The sequence below is a fragment of the Python bivittatus genome, unplaced genomic scaffold (genome assembly GCF_059951505.1).
Source record: "Python bivittatus isolate LINGU-HERP-01145 unplaced genomic scaffold, Pbiv_v1 ctg000700_np1212, whole genome shotgun sequence".
In the NCBI taxonomy this organism is placed as follows: Eukaryota; Metazoa; Chordata; class Lepidosauria; order Squamata; family Pythonidae; genus Python; species Python bivittatus.
The window spans coordinates 15549267-15576813 of record NW_028277098.1 but is presented as its reverse complement, the minus strand read 5'-3'; the positions used below and the strand labels follow the sequence as shown (position 1 = coordinate 15576813).

General features: G+C 39.0%; 1 protein-coding gene and 1 long non-coding RNA gene across 4 annotated transcripts in view; one reads left to right on the top strand and one right to left on the bottom strand.

Moving 5' to 3' along the window:
* The window catches only part of CRB1 (crumbs cell polarity complex component 1), a 119804-nt gene extending 93073 nt beyond the window's left edge, over nucleotides 1-26731 (bottom strand). For all 3 annotated transcript variants that reach the window (XM_088153677.1, XM_088153678.1, XM_088153679.1), the window contains exon 1: nucleotides 26505-26731. In XM_088153677.1, coding sequence (XP_088009803.1) covers nucleotides 26505-26580 — 76 coding nt within the window. In that variant the 5' untranslated portion in view covers nucleotides 26581-26731. The remainder of the gene's footprint in view (nucleotides 1-26504) is intronic.
* On the top strand, nucleotides 1884-11797 carry LOC148214137 (uncharacterized). Its single transcript, XR_015798403.1, has 3 exons — nucleotides 1884-1998; nucleotides 10766-10869; nucleotides 11639-11797. It is a non-coding gene; the product is annotated as an uncharacterized LOC148214137 (long non-coding RNA).
* Nucleotides 26732-27547: the final 816 nt, after the last annotated feature.

Below are 27547 nucleotides of genomic sequence, written 5' to 3'. Positions count from 1 at the left end.
TAAGATGCTGACAGTTTCCCAGTTGAAACCATGGTTAAGTCTGTCCATGTGTTGTGAGATTAAGGAGTTTTCATCATGTCTTCTGACTGCTAGTTGGTGTTCATGGATGCGCTCTGCTAGTCTTCTGCCTGTTTGTCCTACATAGTGGCTGTTACAGTCCTTACACTGTATGTTGTAGGTGACTCCTGTTTTTTCTTCTTGGGCTACTGGGTCTTTTGGTTTGCTTAAGATGTTTTGGAAGGCTTTCATTGGTTTGTGTGCTACAGAGATGCCATGTGGTTGTAACAGTCTGCTGGTAATTTCTGAGACATTTCTGGTGTATGGCAGTGTTATCCTTTTCATAGCTTGTGTTGGTTGTGTTGTAGTAGGTTGAGTGGTCAGACACTTTTTGATAAAGTTGTGTGGATATCCATTTTGCTGGAAGATATTGTATAGGTGGTCTGTTTCCCTTTTCTGCTGTTCTGGGGTGCTGCAGTGTGTTTGTGCTCATTTGAATAACGTTCTTACACAGCTCCTCTTGTGGGAGGTTGGGTTGTTACTTTGGTAATGGGCCATTTGGTTAGCGTGGTTGTTTTTCGATAGACTTGAATTTCTAATTTGCTGTTGTTTCCTCTGCTGATGAGGATATCCAGGAAGGGTAGCGTGTTGCTGTTTTCTTCCTCTCTGGTGAATTTTATTCCTTTGAAGATGTTCTTGATCCACACCTCTCACCCATGTGAACTAAGTGTGTAGCTGCAGCATTATGAGGTTCTTTTCTTTACTCTTTCCTCCTTCCATCCTGCAACCCATTTTATTTCCGTTATGCTCTGTGTTTATATTCTTTTCTAAATGATCTCATGATTTCCTGCCTCTCCAGGCAAGACCTGTCCTGATGGTTGGAAAATATAAGGCTCGTAGCACCTTACATCCCAAAGTAGCATTACTTTGCATCGAATTCCAGTTTAGCAGATTGAGGTCTGTACTCTTCAGGAATGAAGTACGCTATCAGCTAGGGGGAAAATATTTCCATTCTTTGTCCCAAATAAAGGGGAAGCTAGTGAGGCAAGGGCAAAGTTTGGAAATACATAAAGAGGGGTAGAAGAAAAGAAACGACGAAGAGCAGCAGCAGGACAGTAAATAAATAAATAAATTGGAAGACATTCCTTATATTTTCCAGAAGGCTAATGACAAATTGGATCACAAAAGAAAAATGAACAAGCCTTTGGGTCATGCCTTGTGCAGATGCAGAAACGTTATGGCCATAAAAACGCCAAGGCCCTAAATATAGAATTTATTTACTCCAGGCCTGTTTTTTGAAGCATCCTCGTAGATTGCCATGGAAACCTTATACATGGCTTATTGCCTTGAATGAAGAACATCGCCATGGAAACCAACAAAAACAACAGCAATGGCAACAAAAGGAAGACACTGTTCTGTTTCCGTAAGAAAGAGCCAATTATTTTATTTTCCCCAAAACATTTAAATCAGAAAAGACAAAGGAAGCTCCATATTTGTACAAGTGAAAAAGCAGAGCAACACCAACATTCTCTGGCATGGAGAATCTGGCATTATAATAGAGACAACTGGAAAAAAGCAGAGAATTTGAATATGAGGTCTGGCATTCAGACTGGTACGTTTCCAGTTTGGCTAGACCATGCTTTTTACTAGTTAATTTGCTGGCTTTATGTCTCACTCTACCTTACTTGTTTTTTTCACTCTTGTGAAAATAGCGATTAACTGAAAATACTAAAGCTGGGGTAGTACAGTAAACCTAGGTAAAGGGTTTATCCCTCCCCCCGACCCATCCATCTGAGCACTAAGTGTACTGTAATTGTAACTTATTTACTAAAAATAGAAGCTGAAAAGGGGGGCAGGGGCTTAAGGGGGCTGCGTAGAAGCCCAGACTGCAGGCTGTCTATCCATGCAATAAATCACACAAACAGAGGCTGGAGGAGATGAAAGTTTTCTAAAGCCAAAATTAGCTTAACTGGTCATGGGATTATCCAAGAATGACACAAGGTAGGAAGGGCTGCATGTTTATTTGTTGGTTGGTTGGTTTATTAACCCTATTCATAGGCTGTCCCAATCCATACAGATGTGGAGTGGCAAATAACAACTCCAAAATATGGAGGAGGTGGAGGAGGAGGTGGAAACAATGTGAACTGTAGGATTCCTTTTCTTACACCACTGTTATATTGGTGGATTGTCCTTGCTGTTTCTATCTTACAAGTACTGTATATCAGCCTGAGCCTGTCTTATAAATATAGTAACGTTGGTACCAGCAAGAGACAGGAAATGTAAAATGACAGTTTTCTCTGCAAAACAGTCACATGCGTGCTCCATTTTGCTTACAGCGGTGCAATGCGAATGTACAGAAGGAGTCACTTGAGAAAGTTTTTCTTTGTCTCATGGCGTGGAAATGATATAAGAAGCAAGTAGCAGTAGCAGCAAAACATCCTGAAGGTCAGCTTCAGTTCACCAGCAAAATAAGCTTGGTCTTCTTGCTCAATTCTAGAAGCACTCTTCCCCAACCTTTACTGCCTAGAGAACCTCTTTTATGGCTGGAACTTGGAGATACACATCCTTCCCAGTGCTGCATGCAGCTAAGACAGCAGTACCTCACAAGCCTCTTTCCTTTGTCATGTCAGCCAGGCATCGGGGATGGGGCCCTAGTTTAAAAAATAAATTTTCTTTATTTACTGCTGTCCCGTTCATCACTCTCTGTGTGGTCTTTTGGGGCCTTTAGACTGTAAGGCACCCAAGTCCAATCCTACCATCATCCTGATACCAATGCTTTCTAAATTTTTTAAAAATGGAGGCTTTTAAAATGAAATTTGAAGGCATGCTGAATATATAGAAATAAGAATTATTCCTAGCCTGACACAGCTCTCCTTTATGTATCTGCAAAAATCTCTGTCCTGAGTATGCCTTCTATTCAGAAAGTAAGCCCTACTTAGTGCGTGTGTGTGCGTGTGCGCACGCAGGCAAAGGAATTGTGGGCAGGTGACACTAAGTTGAATGGATCAGAGGCCTGCAGATTTTGCACCAGTCAACTTCTGGCCTACCATATGGATCTTTCCAAATGGAATGGTAGGTTTGAAAAGCGACCAACAAGCAGGACTGGAGATAGAGTGACAGAGTCTGCCACCACTAATGATGATTGCTGGCACTGTTGAAACTCCCTCTGGGCTGCTACCATTATAGGGTCATCGCCATTGTGTCATATGATAATGATGGGAATTGGTGATGAACTGACAGCTGAAATCACTCATTTTCACTCCCTTCCGCCAGCACCTTGGCTATGCTACACTGGGTTTTGTACATCAAATACATTCAAAGGGAAGAGTTGAGATGTCTTTAAACCATTGATAATCTATTCCCAGAGCAAAAGGTTCTAGGCAGCATCATCTTCTCTTCCACAAAAGAGGTTGATAGCTCTATCATAGTAAAAGCAACAGCCCAGTTAGTATTCTAATAATGCCAATGTCCTTCAGGGATCTCTCAACCCCTGCTAGACTTGCATCATTTCAGCTCTATGGTGCCAATGGTTTAAGCACCTGCAGCTATGACCTCTCCCAGAGCTCCATCAACTAATAAAAGGAAACTTCCATACCACCACCACCACCACCCCCGTCCTCCAAATCCACTACACTGTATCTGCAGCAAATGAGCAGCCATGAGCCTCAGTCAGCTGTATGAAAAGCCAAAGCAACTCTAGGGGCAGACAACAATGGAAGCACAACAACAGAAACAGGAAAAAGACAGACAGTGCAGCATCTGATGATTCTAGATCATTAATGGAAAGGAAGGAAGAGCCTGTCTTTTCGACCCAGTGCATTTTTTGCACTGCCTTAGAGCAAAAAACAAAAAACAAAAACCCCACAAAAAAAACCCACAACCATTTCAGAAGGGGCAATGGGGACCTGGCCTCATCATCACTCTCATTTATCTGAAGTTCTTCACCTGCTGCTTGATCAATATCCCAACAGGATGGATAAATGATAGATAGATAGATAGATAGATAGATAGATAGATAGATAGATAGATAGATAGATAGATAGATAGATAGACAGACAGACAGACAGACAGACAGACAGACATGATAGATATACTACTTATAAGAAGGATTCAAGCAGGATTCCTCACAAAGGCAAGTGTCTTCTGTAATCTAACATTCAAGCTTTTCAAAGCTGGCAGACTCAGGAAACAGAAACCACTTGGATTGAATGATCTTTATTGCTCGTAGGGTAATGTAATAGAATCTTGAAAGCCTGCCAAAGCAATTTTCCTGTTCAGTTTTATACATAGCATTATTAAGACAGAGTTACTTTATCATACATAATATTTTTAATTAACTAACTAAAAAGACTTATATGGCCACCCATCTTATATACAATAACCCTGGGCGGCTCACACCAATTGCCAATATAAACAAATTAAACAATAGTCCCAAACCATACAAAGAACATCAAATTTCCTACTATGGCACCCTGACATCATTACACCAACTCCATGTTTGCTGGGTTCAACTCCCATCCTAGCCCAATGCTTGGGGAAAGAGCCAGGTCTTCATAGCCTTCCGGAAGGCTAAGAGGATAGGGCCTCTCTAGATCTCAGGAAGGAGGCTCTTCCATAGGATAGGGGCTGCTATGGAGAAGTCATGCCTCCTAGAGCCCACTAGATTACAACATTTAAGAGATGGGACCTGGTGTACACCCAGCTATCTGACCTGGTGGAATAGGCAGATACCCTCAGGGAGAAGCAGTCTCTCAAATTTCTCCACTCATTCAATCATCATTGTGCCAAAATAATAATAATAATGAGGAAGGACTTTAGATTACTTCAGTGATTCTGGATGATTTTATTTATTTATTTATTACTAAAATTGAATGATGCCATGAAGATGCTGTAAATCATGAGTGGGGAAATGGCTTAAAGGAGGGAGTATACAATTTCATTTCCCATTCTACCATTACCTCAAATAGGACGCAGCCAATGCCTTTCTGACCTTTTCAAAAATCTTCAGGGATAAGGGCATTTGGCCAGCTTCTGAGTCTGTGGTGCTGCAATTACATGGCATGCCTCAAAGAGCAGGGGATTATCTTTGGAATTTATAAAAATAAGAATTATCCCCTGTCCAGCGAAGCTCTTCCTTATGTATCTGTAGGAATCTCTGTGCTTGGTATGCCTCCTGATCAGAAGGAGACGCTGAATTAAGCAGACTTATAGCAGACAGCAGTCTGTGAGTTCACCACAGGAGCCTTCAGAGATAATGCATTCCTCCTTTCTTGTAGGACATTAAAAGTAGTATTCATTTTTCATAGAACATTAACTCTCCAGGCCTACCATTTATGGATTCTTAAAGATAAGAAGGTTTGCTTGAACATTTACTCTGAAACTCCATCCCAGGTTTTTCTTTGCCTATCAGAGGTGAAATGGGTTAGTGAATGAAGTCAATACTAATACCATATAGTCAAAAATTACAGTATTCTAATCTCTTAACCCATTTAAGATAATTCATTAGCTATTTAGTATTTCACTAATCTTAGGTAAACCTTAGATTATACATTGTGGCTGGCACACTTTAAAAAAGAGTATGTCTGTTATCTATGTCCCCAAATGCCTTCCAGGTAGCATTTGCCACAATAAATATTTATCATTATTTTATTATCTAATGGGGGACATAGAGGTCTTCAGGGTCCAAACAGCCTCCAATATGCCTCTTGGATTGGAGGAACTACATTACATGGAAGGGGAAAATTTAGGCATACAAACTAGAGGCTTCGAGTTTTACTAGATATTAGTAAAATAAGGATTTTATCACTATATACTATTATTATTATTATTATTATTATTATTATTATTATTATTATTATTTTAAATGTGTTAGCTGCCCAACTCCAGTGGACTCTGTCAAAATGAAGTCTGGAGGTGCACAAAACTAAGTGAGATGAAGTGAAGTGAGGTTTAGAGGGAACAAAAATATAAAAAGCAACATATTTCTTTTTCTTTCTCCTAAAATATCAATCGCATAGCATATAGTCCCTACTAACTAATACTTTCCCAGGAACTTAACTATAAATGGGTATGAATTTAAGCAAGTAAATTCTTCCTATGTATCTAATCCCTAAATGTCTGTATCCCAGGAATTCACAAGTTGTTATTAAGCCATTTTTCAAATTTCCCCTCTTTTTAAAAGTTATACTTGAGCTATCTTAATTTCACACAGTACATTTGTAAAAATTCTAACAAAGCAAGTGTTTTTCAGTGTGACAAATGACTTGTAAAATAGGTCTTGGAGGAGCAATAATCTTTTATTCATTTCTTATATGTGTAGAGTACATCTGTTTATCCTAGTACTTCCCACCACCTTCTATACCACATTAGTATAAATAGGGAAAGGAGGAAGGAGAATGACCCCAGCTTTATTCTATTGTATCCATAAAAAAGGAAAAAAAGACACACACCCCTTGTTCAATTCAACTATAATTTAAAATATTTTCCTTTAGAATATTTATATATCTGTAGCTATATATTGAAGTAGTTTATCCTTTTTTCTGGATGGTTTTTCTCATTTCCTTAGCTCTGATTAGTATATCTATTAATATACTAATCAGAGCTAAGGAAATGAGAAAAACCATCCAGAAAAAAGGATAAACTACTTCAATATATAGCTACAGATATATAAATATTCTAAAGGAAAATATTTTAAATTATAGTTGAATTGAACAAGGGGTGTGTCTTTTTTTCCTTTTTTATGGATACAATAGAATAAAGCTGGGGTCATTCTCCTTCCTCCTTTCCCTATTTATACTAATGTGGTATAGAAGGTGGTGGGAAGTACTAGGATAAACAGATGTACTCTACACATATAAGAAATGAATAAAAGATTATTGCTCCTCCAAGACCTATTTTACAAGTCATTTGTCACACTGAAAAACACTTGCTTTGTTAGAATTTTTACAAATGTACTGTGTGAAATTAAGATAGCTCAAGTATAACTTTTAAAAAGAGGGGAAATTTGAAAAATAATGTATGGCTGTGAGAGCTGGACCATAAAAAAGGCCGAGCGCCGAAGAATTGATGCCTTTGAACTGTGGTGCTGGAGAAGACTCTTGAGAGTCCCCTGGACTGCTAGGAGGTCAAACCAGTCAATCTTAAAGGAAATTAACCCTGATTGTTCATTGGAAGGACTGATAATGAAGCTCAAGCTCAGATACTTTGGTCACCTAATGCGAAGAGAGATCTCTTTGGAGAAGACCCTGATGCTGGGAAAGATTGAAGGCAAAAGGAGAAGAGGACGGCAGAGGATGAGATGGTTAGATAGCATCACTGAAGCAATGAGCATGAAACTGAGCAAACTCAGGGAGGCAGTGAAGGACAGGAAGGCCTGGCGCAATATGGTTCATGGGGTCACGAAGAGTCGGACACGACTTAACGACTAAACAAAGGACAAATATGTAATATATTACATTACATTACAGTCCTTTATGTTTTTTTTTTCTCTGTTAGTGCCATCTTTATTCCCATACCAGCCCAGCGGAGTAGTGGTACCTAGCTGACCTTTGCTAATCTTGAAAAGCGAAGCAGGTAAACCTGATTAGTGTTGGAAAATGGCTCCAATGGGGTTCTATATAAGTAAGCCCTTCCTTATTAACTTAGTATTTGGAGATATCAACAATAATCAGAGATATTATCTGATAACTCTGATTATTGTTGATACTTTGTTTACCACTGAAAAGCAACCAAAAGTAGAAAGTATTATATATATAAAAACATATCATCTACTAATTGTTAAGCCAATAATCTAGTGTTTCTTAACCTTGGCAACTTTAAGCTGAGTGACCTTCCACTCCCAGAATTCCCCAGCCAGCATGCTGGCTGGGGAATTCTGGGAGTGGAAGTCCACACAGCTTAATGCTGCCAAGGTTGAGAAACACTGCAATAACCATTGAAGACCAACATAGACCTTAAAACATAGAAATAACAATTAGGAAATGTAATCATATACAATAAGCATCTGAACTGCTAACTTCAATGTTTTCAACTTCAATTATTCTGGTTTAAAAAATAAATACCTGTCATCTTGCATAAAAATGTGTGCTATATCACCTTTAAAAAGAAAGACAAGAAACTCAGTAAAGCTACTCAGTTCAAGGACTGAATGAAAATAAGGCAACTGAATCTGGGCTGCAAACATCTGGATGATCACTAGATGGGCAGCAAAGAGAGATTCTTGTAGATAATTTTAGCTCTTGGCTGTCATCTGGTAGTTGTCCAGATTTCTGCAGCCATTACATGGAAAGCCCTAATGGTAACCCTAACGAAAGCTAACAACGGTTGACCACTTATTCTGTGCTTGGGGAAACCTCTTAGCAATTCCAAAAATTCATGTTATCCTCTAGACTCATTGGGCTTCAGCTATTTATTTTGTGGAACTGTTTCATAACACTTAGGAGATTTATTTCCTCTCTAGTTTTGTTTTTTCTATACAAGCTTTCTCCAATCTGCTGCCCTCCAGAAGTCTTGGATTTCAACTCTTGAAAACTTTGGTAGCTATGATTTATTGGAGTTAAATCCCTTTGCGTAAATAGAAAAAAAGCTACTGAACTGAGCACGGTAGTAAGTGTTGCAGCTTTTTGATAAAGCTGTGCTTCACTTTAGTCCTGACCCCTGTTTTAATTAACTGTGATTAGTAAAATGTCATTTGAAAGTCCAGCCAGGCAATTGGAAATAAGATTCATCATCAGGAGCCCTCTGTGAAAAATGAACTTTGCAGACAGAATAGCAATCAAAGCCCTGAGCATATGAGCACCAAACCATCATGAATAAATGTTTACTTTTTAAAGAAGTTATCTGAGAAGCAGAACTAATTAAAAAAGATTAACTGAAATGAAGCATGTAATGGCTGGAGTAAGGGAGGAATGGCACACTGAAGGTTGACCACTTATCCTTTGCTTGGGGAAACCTCTTAGAAATACCAAAAATGCATGTGCTTCCTTCTGTGAAATATAAAGTCCTAAATACACTTTTTGATCTAAGCTATTTTGAATTCAGCAGGGCTTAATTCTAAGTAGAAATTAAATCAAACATCTTAACAAGATTGTATTCTGCAGCTCATTAGCCTAGATGCCTTGGACTTACTTCTGAGTTAATGTGAAGCTGGGTTGAGTGGGGCTTTTCAGTAATGAGAGGACATCATTCCTTGGGTAAATGCTTGGGTTTTGATTACTGACATTAACGCAATAAGTGATCCGAGACAATAGAGAGTGTTAATATACCACCTATCCCCAGTGGTTTCTGCCCATCCCTCTAGGTCTGGCACAGTAGGCATTCTTCAGGTCCGATCAGTGAAGCAGTGTCACCTGGTAGGCCCCAGGAAGCCTAGAGTTCCTTGGGTAAATGGACAACTAAATAAATTAGAGAGAGAGAGAGAGAGAGAGGGAAGGAGGGAGGGAGAGAGAAAAAGAGATAGGTATAGATGATAGATAAATAGATAGATCCTATATTGCTATCAGCTATAAGCACTTTCTTGCTTTAGCTGGACAGCTGAGATGACCTTCATGATTTGGGTGACTCTGCTGGGAGTATGATAAAAATACTTTTAAAACCCCATATTCCTACCATTTTTTAAAAGTTTTTTTTTATCCTGCCTTTATTATTTTTATAAATAACTCAAGGTGGCGAACATACCTAATACGCCTTCCTCCTCCTATTTTCCCCACATCAACAACCCTGTGAGGTATGGTGAGTTGAGAAAGAGTGACTGGCCACTGGCCCAAAGTCACCCAGCTGGCTTTCATGCCTAAGGCGGGACTAGAACTCACCGTCTCCTGGTTTCTAGCCTGGTGCCTTGACCACTAGACCAAACTGGCAAGAAGTACATGACTTGGGCAAATAAATAAACCAACTATTAAATATTTCCAACAAGAGGAGCTGTTCAGCTAAAAATCTAAATTATAAATCTCTTTGAAGCAATGAGTTAGAGTTAAAGAAAAATACCATTGCTTTTTTGTATGCTGTTCTCAAAATTATTCTTGGAGTTTTGTTGTTCTCCAAATTGCTCTCCAAATGAGCATGTATGAGTATATGTATGTGTAGATTTATTTAAGTGCAGCTTAAGTGCAGTAGCCTTTGAAAATATAAGTGATGAATGATAAATTGAAAAAGGAAAGCAGTCTCCCATGAAGGCACATAATAACATTTTCCATTTCAGTCTAATTCACAACCAGGGAAGAAAAGACATCCAAAGCTGGAAGCACAGCAGGTGACTAAGTATTCCTGATGTCTACAACAACAACCTTTTCTGTATAAAGTAGTTGATGGAAATAAACAATGTAATTCTAAAGCAAGTGCTGTAACTCATTCGTTCTTAAATAAAGCATAAAGCTAAATAAATATAGATTTTGTGTGGATGTTAGCAGTCCTTCATGGCTGAATACCAAGAATGTGTCCGTGTGTCTGTGTGTCTGTGTGTGTGTGAATCATTCTCATAATCTCTGTTCTTTTATACATTCTCAGATACCCACATTTCATTTCTGGGAAATCTACTTGAGAAGGTGGCATTTTTGCAATTCCAGATGCAATCGAATGACATTGATTTTCTGGATCCATTTTAGGTTTTCAGCCAGGATATGATCCTGAAACTTCTTTATTTGCCTTGATGGGTTACTTATGCCAGAAACTATGGTATCCTTCTTGGCGGTCTGTTTTGAAGTGATTCTGGTCCTTTCTGTCAAGCCATGCCAGAAAGTCATGCTAATTGTTATTATTGTTTGATACCTAGGCCATTGACCTATGAGATCACACAAGGGCCTATTTCATTTCATCTTCCACACGAAACCTGAATGTTGAATAATTTCAAAAGTAGGCTGGAAGAGAGAGGACAAGGTGAGATTAAACCATATAAAACAGAAGTGCTGTGGGAAATGGGAAACTGGACTATGAGGTGGGGATTCGGCCTGTTTTGGATGGAGTTGTACTCCCCTCGAAAAAACAAATTTCTTCTTGAAAGTGCAAGTTCCTTGGATTCTCAGGTAGCAATCTTCTGGAGAGGTCCTTCCAATGACGCCCCCATGATCTGAGGCTGATCTATCTGGCATACAAGACAGGGCCTTCCCGTGTATCACTCACAAGCTATGAAAAGCACTCTCTTGAGAATGTTTTGACCTCCACATTCTTAGCATCTAGAAAATCTGTAAATACCCACCTCTTTTTAATTGTTAATTGATTTTAATTTATGTTTTTCATTTTTATTATTTTTTAAATTCTGTTAGCTGCCTTGAACACTTATTCAAATAGACAGGTGGAGTATAAATTAGTATAAATGAATAATAATTTTTCTTGTAGCACATCTTCAGTTTTGATTTATTTCTTGAATATGTCACCAATGAGAGGCTACAATGGATTCAGTTGTTTCAAGGGCAATCCCCAAGACAAATGTTCTTTCCAGAAAGATATCAGTACCTCACTGTATTTTCAGTGTAGTGTTTGGTTTGTATTTCTCCTCCAATTAAAGAATTAGAACTTATTTTGCCCTTTCTTGCAGTTGTTATTACTAATGGTCTTGATCATTTTTCAACCATGTGTTTAAAACTCTCTGGCAGAAAAAAGATTACATGCTCGTTAACATTTCATTATCTCTTTCTATTTTATCTAGGCTGCCAAGATATTTTCAGAGTGGGAGAACTGCAGGACGTCTACAAGAATTCCCTACTTTAAAATTTAAATGGAACTTTTCCAATACATTTGGTTTCATCATACAATGAAAAATACTTTTCTAATGCTTTTTATCATTTCCCTATTGCTTCATAACACAGAGCAGGATTGTGTATTGCTACTGAAATAATTAAGAATACTTGATTTCTGACAAAGAGTTGAGGATATAGATTTTTCTTTGGACTGTTAGTAAAATACACACACACACTTACAAACACTCAGGTTTGAATGACCACATTGGAGGTTGAGAAAAGCCATAAGCTATATTCGGACATTCAGTAGGCATAATACATCTGGGCTGCAAAAATCCAGATGAACACTCAGAAAAATTCTTTTCCTATAGGAGATCCAAGGTTCAGCTTATGGTCACTCAGTCACACATTCACAGCCTGTTGAGGCATGCAGATCTTGTAAGCCCCCCTTGCTTTCTACCTGGATTTTCCAGATAGGTGTGGCTAGAGCAGACAAGATACACAGCCCTGGTCAACAGCCACCCACACACAAATCACTTCCAACCAAACACTGAGGCACATCAGGTTCTTTAGAATACACGTAGACCCAGTGAATTTAAAGTAACAGCAAAACTTTACTGGTTACAATGTACATTTACTCTTTCTCACACACTCACACACACTCATCCACATGTACCCACGTCCTTCTCAACTAGGCTGCCAGGCACTAGTTAGAGGGACGGAAGCCACCAAGTCTGGATCCAAAGACGACTCAAGGAGTGGGGGGCTTCAGGACCCCTTTTATCCCCAAATGTTCTTGCTTTGTTGATTCACAGGACTGGCAGCTACTCTTGCCTTGTTCATTTACAAGTCTGGTAGCTGTTGATGGGATAGGGGCAGGGGGAGGTTTCCATGTGGTCAGACCCAACTTCCTTTATCTGTTTCAGGTGACATTTTTTTTTCTTTGTTTCCTTATCGACTTGTTTCCTTCTTATCTACCTCCCTGAAAGGGTCTTTTAGACAACATTCCTGGCTTTTTGTCCTCTCTGCTTACGTGCCTGCTTCATCTTTAGTTATGGCAGCTTCAATCTAGTCTCGCACTTCGCTGCCATCTATCAGTTGTCTGGGATTTTGCAGGTCTGATATGGTATACTTATATTCAAACCACATGATAAATAACAGCATGGACCTGCAGAGAGACCACATCTACTAGCCCCGTCCCTCAAATCCTATACCTGTTGACCATATTTTGAGTCACAGGTTTCACTTTTAACTCTGATCACAAAGAATACTGAATTACGGGAGAGCCCATATATATAAAACAGATAATCCTGGTCAGATCTTCCTCTGAATCCACAAATAATACTTGCATCAAGAATGCACTGACAAGGGTGGGGCTCTGATTCATGTGATCAATTACATGAATGAAATGTAGGCTTCAAAATTAAGATTGCTCAGATCAAGGGGCAACCTCTTCTCCTTATCATAAAGTTCTTTATCAGTTCAGACTAGGTAAATTCTTTGGTTCTCAGTGGAGTTTCATCCTAGGAAAGTAAGAAAAGAGCCTTGATATAGTTGATAGTGAGCAACCAAATATCCCTAGCTAGTTTTCAAGTAAGGCTTTGACAGCAATAATCCTCCACTACAATTCTGGCCCCAAAATGTTAGAGCTCATACATGGATACTGTGCATTTATGATTAATACCCATTGTATATCTTTATCATCTGTTGATTTTTGTATCTGGTATTTAGACTTTCTGCTCAGTCATATAATATCCTTTCCTGTCTTCAGTCTCTTATCTCAAGCTTCTTGCTATTATTTTGTAAGTGGGGGGTTGCAATAAAATTGGGGAAATGAGTGAAGGCGCTGCACAGTGGTAGGGGTTTGCTACAAGAAGCAAGGAAATTCATTGGGTGCTACAAATTTGAATGCCAGTCCTTGTAATTACTGGATGTAGGAAAGAGGAATGTAAGAGTAGAAATAAGGTTCATAGGGTGAGATAAGGGGCATCTTAGCTCACAGAGTCTGTAAGGAAAGAGTTGGGGTCCTTCTGAGGGGATGAGGGAGGTCATCCTGGAAAGGTGAGAAGAAGAAATGAAACTGAGTTTGGGAAATTATAGAAAGTGTTGAGCTGTAAGTGTAAAATCATACAGATATAGGGACTCTATTTCTTCTATTTGGGAGATTAGGAAAAAGAAGGGGTTAACTTGGTGAAGCAACCTGAGGAAATAAATAGGAGTTAGAAAGTTAAAATGAGACAGGAAGAGCACGTGAGAGTAAGGGAGATGGGAAGAAAGCTTTAAAGTGCAAGAAAAATTACTGGTTGAGTCAGGCAGCTTACAAAGACAAAAGGGGATAACAGACAAAGCCTTCCAGTTGGGAGAGTGACAGAAAGATTACTTATGAGCAAGAGATGAAGGGAGAATGCACAAGCTTGTCCTCCTGCTGCGTACCCTGCTGGCAGGCCTGCCTGCAGTTTGGGTTCAAGGGAGGTGGATTGGCAAGTTCCTCCTGTGAAGGGAACCAATCCAACGTGTCAGCTGGAGAGAGAATTCAGGTCAGGAGGGTGAGGTGCAGCCAGTGTGTGGCGGCTGAGACGCAGAATGTGGCTGCAGAACCCAACAAGCAGCTGACCTGGATTTGAATCAGGGCCAGCCAGACGGAGGTGCAAAAAACTCAAGCAGAGCCATGAAGAGGGGAGAGGAAACTGCTCCATGTGACTTTGGCACGACAACAAATCTTGTTGAATTGTGTGAATATATGGAGGTTCAAAATATACTGGATTTTAAAAAGAGCCTGCCTGGCTGTTGGGTGACAGACAGGGGCTGAATTCTCCAAGTGCCTCCAGGTGCCTCTCAGGACCGGGGTGTAAGATTTATTGCCACAGGGTTCAGCGGCTATTCTTGCATAAAGTTATCCTTGTATCTGCATAAATCTGATGGTAGATGTCTATGGTTTTTGTTTTAATGCAAGGAGCAAAGGGGACCTCTTTTCAGTGTTATGGTTCTGAATGCCAGCTAGCAAAGAAAAGTGGTTTGTTCATAACTCAAAGTGTATCTTGGGTCTTAGTAGGTCAATGGGGGGAAGAGGAGTTGCTCCTTAGAGTCCCTGCTGGTTGAAAGGTTTAATGGCAGGCTGGATGAGATTAAATTCTATAGGAGTTAGAAGACATTTTGCACGGCAAATCTCGAAGAGGGTTCAGCTCTTGAACACAGGACTGGCTTCTTGGTTATAGCAGAGGCTGCTGGGCAATGCTTTTTTACTTCTCCTTTTTTCTTGCCTCTTAGAAATAATAAATAACATAGAGGTAAGCAAGACAGAAAATGAGAAGGACGGTTACAGTTATCACTACTTCTGGAAAATAGGAATCCTGTCATTTTCTTTTTTTCATTTCACCAATGTTCTTCAAATATTGCACTGAAGCTGCATTTTACATGTAACAATAGAACCAACACAACAGTAAGTGAAAAGAAGGAAAAAGGAAGCTTTCCCCTCTGTTCAGGTGTTGTTTGGAAATACTTCTCATATTTGTAGTTTCTTAATAAGGAAGGGAGACCATGCAGCACATGGCTTCTGGTTTCTTTTTTTTCTCCCAGCCCTGGACCCAGCAGTGGCCTAGAAGGTATCTATATTTTCTTCTATGTTACAATCTAATCTAACAATCTATGGATGTTTCTGTTCTCCTATTATGTACCATCAGTGGGTGTTCTGTATATGCATAGTTTCTTTTAATTTTTCTTTTTTTCCATAGTCTCTGACCTGATCCAGCCCATTTTAAATTCATTTTTTCTATTGCTGACTTCTCCCCTGGACATTAAATTTGGTTCTGTTCTGGTCTGTTTTATTCTGTTCTGTTCTCAGAGAGTTATCCTGTGATGGACAAAGTTTTAAGTCTCTTTACATAATATCTTTCCAACATCCCATTGGGTTCAAAAGAATAAAAAAGGCAGTTATTGATATTCTGGTAATATGCAACTTCAGTAAGTTTAATGAATCAATTCTCAGTCAGTTAAAAGTGATGAATTTACTGAATCAGGAGCTTCCAGGGGAGGTATGCTGAACTGCTCTGTGAAAGTTGAGTCGATGACCCTGGCAAAGACCAAGGAACTGGTGTGTAGACCGGTTCCTTGGAACCTCTCTGGATAAGGAGAGGACAGGATATTGCCTACATGGGCTCTGGATGGCTGCTCCTTGCAAGGAAACTACAGGACAGCAGTCTTTCCATGGGGCTGAGTGCCAGGAGACAAGATTAACCATCTTGCTTGTAACCACAGCAGAGAGTTTTAAAGGACACTACGTTCGCAAACCTCACTTTCTAATCACTTTTGGAAATTGCTTATTAACTACTTCTAAGCTATTAGAGACCTTTAGAATGACAAGTTTGAAAATGCCAGGTGAGTCTGTTTCTAATCCTGAATGAAAGAAAACTTTAATCATAAACTTAGGAATTTAAAGTATCTTAAATAAACAGCAAAAAGCTAAACAAGAATTTGATTTTAGAAAGTTATAAACAGACTAATGGTTCAAATAAAATTGGAATATTGCAACTTTCACAATAAGATTTTGGAATTAATTATAAAGTACAAACAACTTCTTGTGGGAAATAGGTCCTGTTTTGGTTTTTACAAGATACAAAATAATTTCATGTTTTCAAAAACTGGACACTAGAGGGGACTAAAGATTTTAGGTAGAGGAAAGATATATAGGCCTGCAAAATGGTTATGACAATGAAAATATTGAAGGAGACTTTTGAAGAATGGAATCAGAAAATAGTGGCCACAATATCAACAATGTCAGTAATGATGCCTACTTCTATGGACTGACTATGTCCAAAAAATGTTATTGAAGAAATATCAGATGTAGAACAATTTTATCTGACAAGATAGACATGGTATTGAAAGTGGATTTACAATTGACAGACCAGGAGAATAACCTAGAAAAGATGTTTCACTGGATCTACAAGAGAAACTGGATGAGCTTTTAAAATTTAAAAAGGAAATACAAATGGCAAACGTGGATAATTTTCTCCTACTTTATTTACAAAAGAGGCTTGTTAAAGACTTGAAGAACTCTGTGCAATGGGACAAAGAAAAAATGAAGAAAAATAAAATCTTGTGACAATATTTGAACAAACTAAAGATTAAGACTGTTAGAAGTAAAAGGAAGGAATATAAAGTTGGATTATTTGACCAAAGATAAAATAAGATATATTGTTACTTCTGGCTGCCCCTTTTGGACTTTCTGCTGACATGAGGACTGAAAAGATGATGTTTTATGGATTTGTCTATAAATAAAGGATGGGATATGGGATGAAGAGATAAATGTAACTTTAGAGAGGGTGAAGAGTTACTAAATTTGTTTATACTTGTGATGAAGGTTGGAAGTAACTTCTTTATATATTTCTCTTTATTATATTCTTACTTTTCTTTTTTCTGTCTTTTTCCCTGCACTTTTTACTCCTTCTATTTTCTTTTCTTTCTTTAAAGCTTAGTTTGTATTAGATGTTACTATTATAATAAAATTTCTTAATAAAAAACTGTATGTATGTGTATATAATGTATGTGTATGTGTATATATATATATATATGTGTATATACACACACACATATATATATGTATATATGTGTGTGTGTGTATACATATATATATGATGAATTTACTAAAAATATTTAAGTGCTAGTTAGGTTGAAATTAATGCCTGACATTAACCTTGGAAACTCAGTATATGCACTTTAGCACCCCTTTTATCAGTACATTCATTAAGATGGGGATTCTTTGATCCTCTTGCTGACTGCCTCTCAGAGCAGTGGGCAGATTGCTATTTGATTCTCTGATATGGGAAGAAAGTACAAAATCTTTTCTGTATTTTGCAAACTGCCATCCTCTTTCCCAGGCCGTGAAAAGTCCATTACTGTAGACAGACACAATATGAAGAAAGAACAGAAACACACATGCAACCTTTGGAGTCGTTTACTTGTATGCAAAAACTTCCCATAAAGATCGCTATTTGCTCTTCAGTGACGGTACCAAGTCCACTTACAGCACATCCTCAGGAACCTAATATTGAAGAGTAGCCTAAGGCTACTGAAAGGCCCAAGATCATCTAGGGAGCTTTGTGGCTAAGTGGAGTTTGAACTGGATCTATAGCAGTGGTTCTCAACCTTGACAACTTTAAGATGTGTGGACTTCAACTCCCAGAATTCCCCAGCCAGTTGAAGTCCACACTTCCTATAAGGATTGTCACTGTAATGCAAAACATGGTACCAAATTAAACAATGACTGGGCTTTCATAAATCATTGAACAATAAACTAAGTGGGTTGGATTCACATAACACACTAAGTAGCGACTGCAAAAAATATAATCATAGTTAAAACTAAGCAATCTTAGCAGGTTGTACAAATGCAGCTGCTCCGTTTGTGACTGATTAAGACTGTTGTTTGAACACCGCAGAGAATGCATTAGGAATACTTACAATTATTCTTTCCTATATGTGTGGCAAGAATGGTTCACAGCCTAAAGAGATAGTCAGTGACTTATCAATGATATTAATTTAAATGAATTTTAAAGTATACTTTAAAATCGATATGATATCCTTCTGGATCAGCTCTGGGAGTTGGGGGTGGGTGGAATGGTGTTGTGTTGGTTCTCCTCCTTCCTCTGGGGTCAGTTCCAGTTGGTGTTGATGGGGAGGGAGAGATCCAGCCTGTGGCCCCTCCTTTATGGGGTGCCTCAAGGCTCAGTACTGTCTCTACTCCTGTTTAACATCTACATGAAGCGCTGGGTGAGGTCATCTGACTGTTTGGGGTGAGTATGCTGATGATACCCAACTTTATAACTCCACACCAAGCCACCTGGTGATGCTATGGAGGTTTTATTGTGAACTGCTTAGAGTCACATAACAGTGAGATGGGTGGTTATATAAACTGAACAAATAAATACATACATACATATTTTAGAATACTTAAAGTATTGAAACACTGGTAGCAAGGATATCATATTGATTTTAAAGTCTATTTTAAAATTCATTTAAATTAGTATCATTGATAAGTCACTGACTATCTCAGTTCCTGGAGGCTGTGGGGGCCTGGATGGGGTGCAACAGATTTCAGCTCAACCCAAGCAAGACCAGGTGGTTCTGGATTTTTGGAACTCCTGGTTCCAAGGACCTTCCTTCTTTGCTTCTGGATGGGGTGGCACTGCCCCAGACAGTCCTGGTACACAATCTGGGGGTCCTCCAGAGCTCACGGCTCCTGCTCAAAGAGTATGTATCAGCCGTGGCTAGGAGGGCCTTTGCACAGCTTAGGGCTGTGCATCAGTTGTGCCTGTTCTTGGACCGGGGGGGGGGGGCTGCTTATGGTCACTCATGCCCTTGTGATCTCCAGATTGCAATGCACTTTATGTGGGGCTGCCCTTGAAGAGTATTTGGAGCTTCAACTGGTGCAAAATGCAGCGGCGTGGGCGGTCACTGGTGCCAGTTACTCGGCACATGCGACACCACTGCTCCGTGAGCTGCACTGGCTTCCAGGGTGCTTCCAGGTGCAATTCAAGGTGCTGATTGTCACCTTTAAAGGCCTTCACAGCATAGGACTGGGTTATTTATGGACTGTCTCTTCCCAATTGTTTCTACCCGTCCTATCCGATCTGGCAGGAAGGGCGTGCTCTGGGTACTGTCAGCTACAGAGTGTCAGCTGGCAGGACCCAGAAGGACAGCCATTTCTGCCTTGGCACCCACCTTTGGAACATCATCCCCCATGAGATTAGATTGTCCCTCTCCCTGCTGGCTTTCCATAAGGCCTTGAAAACTTGGCTTTGTGCCCAAGCCTGGGGCCCTGGGTGTGGGTTAGAGCCTGTCTCCTGGTTGTATGGATGATAGGTTAGATCATGCTCGGCTGCTATGTGTTTTTATTTGCTATTATGTATTTTGTGTTCTTGTTTTATTGCGAACTGCTTAGAGTCACATAAAAGTGAGATGGGTGGTTATATAAATCGAATAAATAAATCGAATGAATAAATATTTTAGAATATGTAAAGTATTGAAACACTGGTAGCAAGGATGTGGCATTACAACACCCTAAGTACCTTATGCTAAAGGTCTTTGCTTTAAAACTACATCTCCTTCATAGTTATTGTTAACTTTACTATTATTATAATCATTATTACTGTCACAAGTTTCTTCTTCTTCATAATTATGATTATCACCAGTAGTTATTGCCATCCCACCTATTGGAACTGCTGCAACTTGTTCAATAAATTTAGAGAGACTTTTTCCCCCCATCCTCACTGAATGTGTAAAGTGTAGAAAAACAATCAGATGAAGAATAATAATTCTCATTTAAAATTTCATCCCCCCCACCTTTTCCATACAAAGAGACAATATTCTTTCAAACAGGGACAGAAAATCTATGAACCTGCAGATATTGTTGGGCTACAGATTACTATTGTTCATGCTGGCTGGGGATGATGGGCATTGCAGTCTGAGGATATCAAAAGGATTGGTCTTGTTTTAGAGTTAAGAAGAGATGACAATTGTGACTCTTTCCATAATTCTTATAGTAACCCAAAGTAATTCCAGGACAAATCATTTTGAGTGAATTGCTCAAAAAAGGTGACATCAGTTAAGTCTCTTTTGAGCCACGCTCAATTTCTGGTGACGTCATGGACTCCTCCATGCCAATGTCTTGGGAACAGCATGGGACTGGTTTGTCACTGCCTATTGCAGGATGTTTCTATGACTTCTCAGTCCAGTTTGCAGCCCTACAATTCCCTGAAGATCTCCATCCAAGCATTAACCAGGCCTGAGCATGACAAGGTTAGCCAGGTGCTACCACCTGCTGAGGTAATTGCTCAAAAGCCCTATTTGTTTGAACTAACTCCATTTTGAAGAAATCAACTTTTACATTAGTAGGATGCTAAAACACTGTCTCCAGCTGGGTTCAAACAAAGGGACCTGTGTGAAAGGTCTGAATGTACTCATGAGGGGACCTACTAATGAAAGTGAGAGCAAAGAGGTAGAATAACAACTTAGCTCATTATCCAGGCACTTTTGTTTAATACACAAGAAATTGCTTTTTTCTTTTTCTTTTTCTTTTCTGAGAAGCTACCCGAGGACACAGGCTGTGTTCATTTGCACTGAGGGTAAAACATTTTCTGATAGCCAGGCAGTTTCCCTACAGGAATAGCCCTGGTCCTCAGAATATCAGCCTTGCTGGTACTTCTTTCTCTGTCAGCTAATGAGGGTTCACTGAAGCACCAGCACTCATAGGACCTCATCACCAAACAATGGTGCCTCTGATGGAAAGCAGACAGTTCCTTCCATCTTCTTTGCAAGCAAGGGATGCTCACCAAACAGAGCAACAACTGCAGTACATCTCCCTTTCTCAATTGACCTTTTATCCTCCTACAATAATTAAACATTAATTAGATGTTTTGCAGAGTGTCAGAAACTGTCCTCTGGAGAAAATATGGTGTTAGGAAATCATATCGCACCTTTTGTTCAAAGAGGAAAACTGTGCTGCTGTGATTTTAAGGGACCATCAGCTTTCACAACCAATAAATATATCCTTGTATTATATATTATTTTGAGTTCCCCTCCACAGGAAATAGAACCAGTGAGAACATATTCCAATTGCCTTCTTGAACACTTTAAAATGTTCACAAATGTGCCCAGATGTAAAGTTTGGCTGTATTTCACATTTGCTGGAACATGAAAGCACTTCCACGCATGCCCAAAGAGATGCCAGACAAATAATCTGGTCGGGGTGCCAACTAATCATAAAAACTGAGCCTGTCCATGTGCCTTTAGGAGCATCTTTTTTTTTTCTGTTGACCTTAGCTGGTGAGAGTTTTCACAGCACAGAAATAGCTATTATTGCCTGCTAATGGAGGTGCATCAAGGTTATATTGAAGTCACCATTACAATGGCCAATTCAAAAGATGACAATTGTATGCACAGTCTTAAACTGGTGGATCTCTCTTTTGCTCTGATCCAAGGTGAGTCATATTAAAAGCACCACCACCATGACTCTCTTTATTTTTCTTTTAAGTTTTATATGTGATGGAAAGAGAAAGAGAGTGAGAAGGAGAAAGATAATACCTTTCGAATATATTGCAAAATATGAGATTCTTGGGCTTTCTTGTTTCAGATTGTTAGGTGGAGATGTCATTGTGGAATGCTTTTCTACATATTCCTGAGCATAGAAAGCTTAAAAATCATCAGCTTAGATTAAAAAGACACACCAGTTTTCTATGTGCTATTGATACTGCATATGAAAAATTTAATGATGACATTTCTTCCCTTTTACAGTGTAAAGTGATACAATCCATATAAAATTTCACCAAATGCTCGGCTGGTTGCCTATATTAACTCAGAGAAAGATAATAAGGAAACCAAAGAGGAGCAGGTAAGTTTGTAAGAGAAGAAAGGCATATTAAAAATGGATCTCATGGTACAGGCTGACATTAAAGTTTGCTCTACTGCTCAAAAAATTCTGATGGATTTCTAATGCTCTAGACATACTAAAATTAGTCAAAATTCTATCCCTAGCTTTCCATAATGAAGTTTGTATTTACACAAATGAGTGGAAGGATTGTTACTACATGAATACTGACAAAGCAGGTTCCTGAAATTTCTCAAGATTTGTCTGCTGAAATTTAGTGGTCCTTCAGAGGAGATGCAAAAGGGGCCCATAGTTTACAGGTAGCCCATCCTCGTGCTATACATCAATCCTTCAACTCATACCATGATTCACATCTATATGTTTGTACTGAATGCTTTCCTGGATACATTTCTCATTGTGTTTTCTGTAGGAAAAGACATACTATGCACCGATAGTAACAACTGTTACTGTCCCATTGCTTCAGGTGTATACCTTATGATCCTATAGTTGGACTATCCTATAGTCCAACCCTAATTTCCAACAATAGCTTCTTGACTAATATGTTCTGTCAGTATTCCTCTAGTAGCAGTCCTTTCACTCATATTTGCAAACACAAACTTCATGTACAGGAAGTTAGGGGTGATAATGTTCACTATGTATAGAGCATTAGAAAGTCACCAGATTTTTGGATAGTAGACCAACCTCTAATGCCAACCTGTAACAGGACACTAGCACTTGTCAGCAACTCATTAAACCAACTGCATCTTTTCCCAGGATTGTGGGGCTATATGGCCTAGCTGACAACAAGAAGATGTGTCTACTAAAGAGTTGTAATCAGCTGTTGTATTCATGCCCTATGGAATATGGAATACTTTTCTGAATCTAAAGCATGGCACAGCTGTGAGACTAGGCTGAAGCTGCCATAACCTAAAGATGAAGCAGGCACGTAAGCAGAGAAGGCAAAAGCCAGGAAACTTATCTATGGGATCCCTTCAGGGAGGTAGATAAGAAGGAAGCAAGTCATTAAGGAAAATTAAGGAAAAAACAAAGGACCTGAACCAGAAAGAGGAAGTTGGGCCTGAGCACATGACCTGAACCAGAAAGAGGAGGTTGGGCCTGAGCACATGGAGGCCCTCGCCCCAATCCCATCAACTTGTACTTTTGGGGATAAAAGGGGTCCCAAAGCCCGCCCACTCTGAGTCATCTGAGTCATCTGAGTCTTCTTGGTCATCTGAGTCATCCAGACTTGGCGGCTTCCATCCCTCTAGCTAGTGCCTGGCAGCCTAGTTGGGAAGGACGTGGGTAAGTGTGTGTGTGTGTATGAGGAAGAGCAAATATACCTTGCAACCAGTAAAGTTTTGCTGTTACTTTAAATTCACTGGGTCTCTGTGTATTACAAAGAACCTCTCGTGCCTCAGTGTTCGGTTGGAAGTGATTTGTGTGTCTCCCCAATTCCCCGCTGTTGACCAGGGCTGTGTGTCTGTCTGCTCCAGCCGCACCTATCTGGAAACCCAGGTAGAAAGCAAGGGGGGCTGACAAGATCCGCGTGCCTCAACAGGCAGTGAGTGTGTGAGTGAGTGACCATAAGCCGAACCTGGGAGCAGCGTCTGTAACACAGCCATGCTGCCAAGTAGCAGCCATACTATATACAGCCCCTCATTTTGATGGGACATTAAAGAAAGATGTGAGTTCAATCCTTGATAGACTTAAAATGCCTATTATAGATTAAGATTTTCACCAATGCTGAAAGAATAATAATTTCAGTGCACCCTCTCTGAAGATGCCCTCATATTACTTACCTGCTCCCTTTGGCCTGATGATGGAAAAAGAAATGGGCAGCAAAGTTTAGGACATGGACTGGGAAGAGTTATGTCAAAATCCCTACTTAGCCAAAAGCATACAGAGAGAACCATTTTAATGGATTAAACTACCAAATAAATTATAGATGCAGTTGCAAATGCCCTTATGATTTTTCTCAATGAGTAATTGTCATGTGGCCCAATCTGGACTGAGTCCACTGCACGTGGTCAAGGAAAGTTTAAACATTTTCCCTCAGGCCAAATTGTTCCATAAAATGTTCTGAAATATTTGGAAGACGGATGGGTTAATTTAATGACAGTTCAGTTGAAGGCATGATTACTATATCAAACCAAAGTCCTTACAGACAGTTTTTCACTTCATATTCATCTTCCCTGAGCACTGGCAAAAGCTAAGGGAAGTCCACAGGTTTTGAGTTTAAATACTGAAAGTAGGCACCCACAGCCTGAAGCTTCTGGTCCACTTGAATTATATAAATATAACGTGCCACCGAAACAATTTTCACACATGTTCAAATGATAGGAAAGCAGAGGCTTAGTGTCACTAGTGTTCAACATCTCATCCCACCATAAGGCCTTGCTCTTTCCCAGTGATGGGCTTAGATAATTTTATATTCTGACTAACAGTCTTAGAGAAGGATCTGCTTCTGAAGGTAATATTATATGCTCATTCTTCTAACAGAAGCCCTAGACATTCATCCCAAAGTCTTGTCCTTGCCCTATCCTGGTGGTAGTTCTGCTCTTTTCACTTCAGTCTTCACTAATACAAACCTCACTTCTCTATGAACTATCATCAGGCCACAACAACTTCAGCCGGCTGCAGCAAAAAAAAAAAAAAAAGATTGAAAGCAAGGCTTTTCCAACCACCTTTCAAATCCTGTGACATATCAGCAACACTGGGTTCTTCCTCTCCCATAAACAGTTTCTATTCTATTTGGTTATTATATAAGAATTATTAATTACTTTTGTGAAATCATGCTTGAACTTGCTTTTTGCTTTTTCCTTCCCCGTATTCTTTTCATTCTATCTCATGTCTCTTTGACTGCAAATCCAAGGGCAAGAACTGCTTTGTTTTATTGATTGTATACAAGAATAACCTGCGGTGCTTTACTTCTGAGGATTATAATGGAAGCCATTGTAATAACACAACATAAACTAAAAAAAGAAACAGAAACAAAAATTAAGTGCCTTGGATGTTGTTACTGAACTTTTGAGTGTCTCAGAAACTGTAGGGAAGGGAATGTTAACTCTTTTCAGTCTTAACATGAGAGACGTCAGGTAAATTTGAGAATTACAGATTGGATAAGAGAAGTGTGAATGGGAAGTATTTTAATTGTTTTTAAAATATCTCTTTAAAAAGTTGAGAATTAAAAAGATAGAAAGTTACAAAACAGACATACATGGAAAAGTTCATCATGATTGTCCTTTTTCTTAACTTCTTCTTAGAGATCCCTTACTATCTTTGGGAAATCACTGCTGATGGAAACAAAAAGATGCAAAACTTTTTGGTAACACAGAACTCTTCATCAAACAGATAAAAGCGGAGCGCCAGGTTACTATATCAGCCATGGGGACACTAAGTCATTTCTAGGAGAGAGCTGTTCAAAAAGTTACCCAGACCCATATTCCCTGTTTCAAGTTTTTTTCCTACTGATTTATTTTGTTGTCCGTGGCTAACCGGACCTAGCATCTGCTTTATACTCAACTATAAATCTATGTTCAGCACAACAATCTGATGGATTCAGCAACAGAAGGTGACCCAGATTACATGGCATTGTACGCTAAGGCCAAATCTTGTTTAACAGCAGCTGCTGTGAGCTTCTCTGATTAAGATTCCCATTCGACAGGGACAAATCACAACAGCCTCTTCAAACATATGCAGTTTCCAAACCTGTTCGACAGATCCTTTCTTTCATAAACACACATCAATCTTGCCAGTTTAACCTCTTTTTATTTTTTACATCTTGTACATAGCTGTCATCCTTCTGACAAAATGATGAAAGACCGTTTGGAAAGCTTTATAAACATATTCTCCTGTAAAGCAGGAGTTTATTCAAAAGGCTCTCTAAAAGGACAGAAACAAAAAGATGCATACGCTTATTTTGTCCTCCTAATGGAACGTCTTGTTTACAAAAGTGAGACCAACTCTAAGATATTTGAAGCTTTTTTAAAAAAAAAAGTCTTTTATTTTCTGAGGGAGGCTTTTTGTAATGTTTTATTACTTTATTTAATTTATGACAAACCTAAGAATGAAGCCTATCAAAAATAAATGTTAGTCAATTGGAATACAGAAGGATATAGAGAGAGAGGTACACACAGACACACACAAACATAGGTGCCTTTTAAAAAACTATTTTAAAAACTGTGAGCTTTTATAATGGTGCATACATTACTTAAAAAAATGAAGTTTAACAATTATGTCTGTTCGAGTATTCCAGAAGTACCGTTTCTTCAAAACTCTTTCCTATCGGATTAAACATCTTGAACTCCAATGGTTTCAAAGCCATCTAGTCTATGGATTCATATAACTAGGGAGCATCCCTTTTGATATTTAAAATTAAAATATGTAAATTGCCTTCAGATATCTTTGCTAGAATAGTTCAGCTCTTTTCTTGCCCACAGCCCTTAAACAATGACAGGAAAAAAAGAGTTAATGCTTACTTTTTAAACTGAAGAGCAGCAAGACATTGAGGTAGAAGAAAAGAAAAGTAGTTCTTGACTGAGCCATGTTATTCATCCCAATAGAACATCTTCTTTCAAAGTTTCCAGTTACACAGGGGATGGATGTCTATTGCTTTCTACTCTTGCCCTGAGCCCAGAAAGACAATCAAGGGACAGGATCCAGTGCATGCCATCTCTGCTTCTGCCCCTTGCCAGCATGAACAGCAAACCTGCAGAGTTCGATTTAAAAAGCATTTGTGCTTGGTAAGATTTTATTCTAGCAGCACTGGGTGGTGGCTCAAACCTGGTACAGATTTCTCAGCTTAGTGGACTGGAGTCTGTCTTGTCCCCTGTGGTTTTAAGGACAACTGTGCTATGGACAGAGAAAATGCCCTCAAACCATATCCTGCAGTAGTCTTCCATAGGTTCTCCTTTTCTCATCGCAAAAGGCCCTTATATATATTAATTATATAGCAATATTATGTTGTAGGAGCAATAGCCCTTTATAAAGTGAATCGGGCAAATTAAAAGATGAAGCAAGCTAAATTCACGTTCCTTTGTGAATTTTAGCAAGGAAATTATTACCTGATGCTATTTTAGATCCCATAATAGAGAAAAAGCTCCTAATGAATATGCCAACTTCACTAATATTGTGGATCATTCTTTCTGCTGCAAAAGACTAAAGCTTTTTGAGAAAAAAAAATACAGTATTTTCATTAATATTGCTTTCAGTCAATTAAGCAACATTAGATTTTAGTTTCAGATTTTAGCCCTCTCTCCCAAGTCTTTGGAAATTAACTAAGTGGCCTAGAACAAAGTGAAAAACACCCAGATAATTATTCTCATTTAGAGCTGCCCACTTCTATACCATGTCTCCAAAACTGTATATCAGTAAAGATAATTCTTTAGAGCTTATGGTTTAAGGTCTTCAAAAATCTTTTGACAAAACTCCTCATCAAAAGCACCTAAGCAAATTTAGGAGTCATGGGATCAAATAGTCACTTTACAACAAACAGGAAGCAGAGAGTAAGAATGATGGGTAT